Raw genomic sequence first — 5,084 nt, 5'->3', positions numbered from 1 at the left:
TCACCTGGGACTTCCTTACACCAAAGAAATCATAGATCCATTCTCTAACATTATTCCAATGAATCATTGAAAATCTAACCTTAATTTTCCCATCTTACTTTCCCTAACCTTTAACCCCCATTGACTTTTTCTAATGAAATTTTTTTCTCTTTCTAGGGTGGAGAAAATAATGTTGCTTATTTAATCACGAGACTCTGGGATAGCCCCTTGTTTGTGTTTGTAATCATCATATGGGACATCAAAAATTTCAACTCCTTAGAAGGGAACTACATATAGTTCTGTTCTCATGAGGAGGAACCAACTATTAATAGTAATAGCCTGATACCCTTTTCTCTATCTTATTATAGAAGATAATTTCCCTCTTCCACCCTCCCCCCTCTACAACTGCTTCCTCATCACCCTACTCCTTTTAGTACTTCATAAGCAAGTAGCTGAAATTATGACCATTCTTGGGCCACATGGTACATAGAGTGCTCTATAGTTGTGCAAGTGGCATCATGACGTCAAGCTTACTAAGAAAATTTCTAAGATGTTCCAATTTCCTGCACGATCCAGCATCCCCTATAAAAAGCAGCCTGGCAAAGAATGGGCAACAGAAAGGGCCAAGGAATTCAGAGCTCAGAAATCTCTCCTAGCTGAAGAGTTCATCCTACTCCTGGGACCCCTGCCCTTGAACAACATCATGAAAAGCTCTGTGGCTATCCTCTCTGTCCTTATCATCACCTTCTATCAGGTCTCTTCATTAACAGGTCAGTCTGTCTTCCCTTCTCCCCTTAAAAAAAATTCCCCTTTTTCTAACTGGGAGGAGAGATGATTTTGAGGAGGTAGGATACACAGAGCCCAGTACCTGTGATAAAAAAAAATCAGAGAGCTTATATTCTATTTGGAAAGCGTGAGACTTTTCAAGTCAAATTATGAAATCCACCCAAGATTTCAAAATGGCTTGGGTCATTTCTCAATATGCTTCTGTCTTCAGAATGTGCTATTTCCTATTAATTTCCCCAGACACAGGATTTGAAATAGTACCTCTCTGAGAGAGATACTATTCTTATCATACCTATTTTACAGATTGGGAAACTGATACGCAGAGTAGTTAAGCACTTTGCCCAGAAATACAAAGCACATAAGTTGCTAGGGTAGAATTTAAAGCTTAGGTTTTCTTAACTTCAAGTCTAGAACTCTGTTCACTATGCTAGCATACCATTCATTAGAGACAAGGAGAGATATTTGGGGGAATGAAGAGATGCCCTGTGTCCTCCCAAAGTCTTCTCTGCTCTTTCCACATCCTTCTGAGATTAGTAGTGTTGAGTCACCTGCTAAAAAAAATGACACAATTCTCACAATGTTCCTTTCCTTACAGTTGGGTCTGACATTCCCACTGCTTGCTGCTATTCCTATATCTCCCGGAAGATCCCTCGAGCATTAGTAGTGAATCATTATGAGACCAGTAGTCAATGTTCCCAGCCAGCCATCATGTGAGTAGAGATGCCAATCACCATGTTTGAGGAAGAGAGGCAAGGATTATGTGGGGGCAAATTGTCAAGACCTGGGAGGAAGAAAAAAAGCCTCTGCTAAAATAAATTTTGAAAAATCCAGCCACGTCTCCCAGAAGAAAGTTTCCATAATTCTGAGGCATTGGGGCTGATGTTCTAGCTGAGCATAAGGGAGAGATAGAAAATGAAAAATAAAGATCTATGGCTTTGAGCCTGGAGCTGAAGCATGTAGAGTGACAATTTGGAGCTGTTCTTACTAAAATATGAGGGCTAGAATGAAGGGAAATCAAGGAGAGACCAAAGTCCCTCAGAGCAATTCTCCTTTACATTCTTAAAAATTGTTGGTGATCCTAAAGACCAGTTTTTAGATGGGCTATCTCTATCTATTTTATCATATTTTTTAAAATTACATCTTAGAATTATTATGAATAGTTTTGAAAGGGTTTCTGGGACTTCTAGGGGTTTCCTGGATTACAGTTTGGAAACTACTGCTCCAAAGAATGGATGGGGTGGGGGGGTGGTTCTTAAAGATACAGGAATGATTACCCCAAAAAGGAGAATGGGTCTTAGCTGCCTCTAGTGTCAGAGAGACAAAGAAATCCAGATCTAATAGTAATTTCCTCTTCTTTACCTAGAAGTTGAATTTCTCTGTTTTTTCATCTTTACTTCTTGTATCACAGATTCTTCACCAAAAAGGGTTATAAAGTCTGTGCCAACCCTCGTGAACCATGGGTCCAGAAGTATATCAAAGAGTTGAAGAGAAGAGAGGCTTGAAAGCTTGGGGAAAAGAGTTCAAGTTCCTGCCAGTTTGAAGAATAAGGAACCAGAGCCAGAAAGTCTCTACCACCCCCACTGGTGACATCTGGGTCAAGCTGGTCTTGACTCAAAGCTCTAGAATGTCACTAATTACAATTTAAGCTATTTTTATCATATTTAATGCCTATAACTTATTTTTTAATGTTAAATTGTGTTGTTTATAAGATGTTTGTAGTCTATGTATCATTCTCTCCCTCCATGTCCCTTATCCTTCTCCATCACCTCAAAGACTGATCTCATGGTGCTAATGTCTGTAAGAGTTGGTGACAAAGTGACTGACCCACAAATATATTCTGAACATTTTCTATGAGCCATGGTTTCCTTTGACCAAAGTATTTGAAGAAAGTAAAAAAAAATTTTTTTAATAAATAAATTAAGCTACACTGGACTGAATTGAAACTGTCTTTTCCTTCTTTTCTTGTGGGATCTTGGACAAACTGTTTTACCTACTTGAATCCAGGTTTCTTCATATGTAAAATGAATGTTGTAGATTAAATCTCTTCTCCTGCCATGGGCTTCAGTTTCCTAATCTGGAGGTTTGGGACTACTTGCTTTCTGCGATCCTTTCAAGCTCTTGATGGATGAATCTGAGGTTCTGATGGAATGGAGGAATTTCAGAGAAAGTCTAAAAAGGCTTAAGTAGAGCTTAGGAATACCTGAAGTCAGAGGATATAATGAATTTGGGGAAGAGTGACTAGGATGTGGCTTAATCAATACCTTTCCATTTTAAAACTGGTAGTTATAGTCCTATCTTCCTTTGCAAAGCAGCTATTCTCCTTAGAAGAAAACTTTGCACATCTATTTTATATACACTGGGGCAGTCCTAGGAGAGATGGTATCCTGTATTTGAAAAAAATGCTGACTAACTTCCAATCCCCATTCCAAACAGCAGCCAGTTTCTATCCATATTACCTCCACAATATCTATTACATTGATCCCCACTCTTCCAGTTACATAGTCATCACCTCAGATCAATCCTCTCATCTCTAGTCTAGACCATTCAAATTGCTTCTTAATTACCTTCTCTTCCCTCTAACCTATATTCTATGTAGCAACCAAAATAATTTTCCTGAAGCTCAGGGTCAGCTTATGTAATTCTCTTCATCAAAAATCTTCAGTGGCCTATCAAAGAATCATTTTATAGAGCTAGAACAAAATGAACAGAATTCATCTAGAAGAACAAAAAGTCAAGAATATCAAGAGAATCATTTTTTTAAAGCTTAGTCATTCTTATCATCCCATCCACCTGAAGTTTCAATGTTATTCTTTCTTTTTTATGTTATTATTTACGTATTTGGTTTTTAGTAGTTTTATGATTTCTTTGATACTACTCTTTCCTTTAATTTTCTTTAAAAGTACAATACTCTTTCTGTTGTCCTTGTCTTCCCTTACCAATCACAACTCATTCTGAGATTGAGCACTCCTGACACTATTTTCACAGGAGTATGCCAAGCTTTTATATCATTTTGCATTACCTGACCTTCCTTCTGCCTTCTATATAGATCTTTTTAAAAATTTCCTTTTTTAATTTCCTTAAATCTTTAAAAAATCTCCCTTTCCTCCTCAGTAAAATGAGGGTCATAATATCCCCCATATCACAGAGTTATAGTGAGGATCAAGAGAATATTTGTAAAGTTCTTAGCAAAGTGCTTATCACATAGTAAATGCTGAATAAATACTTTTTCCTTCCTCTTTCCCTTTCTTACATTCTTTCCCACTTGTAATCTATGATTCTATGATTATAAAGCTCACAACTCATCCACATCTTCCAATCTTATATGACTTTTGTCTATGTTTTCAACAAAGTTGTACATGAACTGATACAAAGTGATATGAGCAGAACCAGAACACTGAACACATTGAACACAGAAACATTATACAATGATCAACTTGAATGATTTAACTATTCTCAGCAACAAAGAGATCTAACACAATTCCAGTAGATTCATGATGAAAATGCTATCAACATCTAGAGAAAGAATGATGAAATCTGAATGCAAATCAAAGCATATTATTTTTTCTTTTTGTGTGGGGAAGGGGGGTTGGGTGTTTTTTTGGGTGTCTGTCTTTTTTCACAACATGATTAATATAAAAATATATTTTGCATGATAGCACATGTATAAGCTATATCACATAACTTACCATTTCAAGAATGGGGGAGTTGAGAGAGAGGGGGGAAAAAACTAGAATTCTGGAATTCAAATTTTTGTTAATGTATGTTAAAAATATTTTTATATGTAATTGCAAAAAATATTTATTTAAGAATAATAAGTTGACTGGTGAATTCTTCATATGCCTACACTGGTCTTTTCAGAGAACTCATTTTCCCTGTTCTTCAGAATTGTTTTCTTTTGTGCTTTTCAGAATTTCTTTCTCAATGATTTCCCAGTCCTCCCAGGCTGACATATGCCATGAAATTTTAGCCTGTGGGACCCTGTCCATTTCTTCTTCTTAATTCTATGAAACTTGCTATCCCAAAATTTAGTGTAGATCCTATGTCCACTTTTTCTCTCTTCTATCATAAATTCTAGGAAGTAATGATCACTCTTTTCACAGCTCTTTAGAGTTCCCATAATCTTCACCCCAACAAACAGGGTCCACCCCCATCCCCATTAGTGATAATCCAGAATTTCCTCTTACTGATTCTGTCACCTTTTGAATGAAGAAATGAGCATTAAGGTAAGTTAAGAAGATAATAGCTCTTCTACTTATGGCATAGATATTTATAACATCATTCGCAGGCCATACAAAATTGTCAACTTATAAAAACTCAAG

General features: G+C 36.7%; 1 protein-coding gene across 1 annotated transcript; it reads left to right on the top strand.

Annotated features, from left to right (window-relative positions):
* Positions 1 to 585: 585 nt before the first annotated feature.
* Positions 586 to 2,689, top strand: LOC127562116 (C-C motif chemokine 4-like). The gene is made up of 3 exons (XM_051997575.1): positions 586 to 749; positions 1,361 to 1,475; positions 2,174 to 2,689. The coding sequence occupies exons 1-3, from the start codon at positions 683 to 685 to the stop codon at positions 2,265 to 2,267; spliced, it is 276 nt and encodes a 91-aa protein (XP_051853535.1). The 5' UTR covers positions 586 to 682; the 3' UTR covers positions 2,268 to 2,689.
* The last annotated feature ends 2,395 nt before the right edge of the window (positions 2,690 to 5,084 follow it).

Source organism: Antechinus flavipes, chromosome 4, assembly GCF_016432865.1.
Source record: "Antechinus flavipes isolate AdamAnt ecotype Samford, QLD, Australia chromosome 4, AdamAnt_v2, whole genome shotgun sequence".
Taxonomy (NCBI): domain Eukaryota; kingdom Metazoa; phylum Chordata; class Mammalia; order Dasyuromorphia; family Dasyuridae; genus Antechinus; species Antechinus flavipes.
This window is presented reverse-complemented; position numbering and strand designations above follow the sequence as displayed.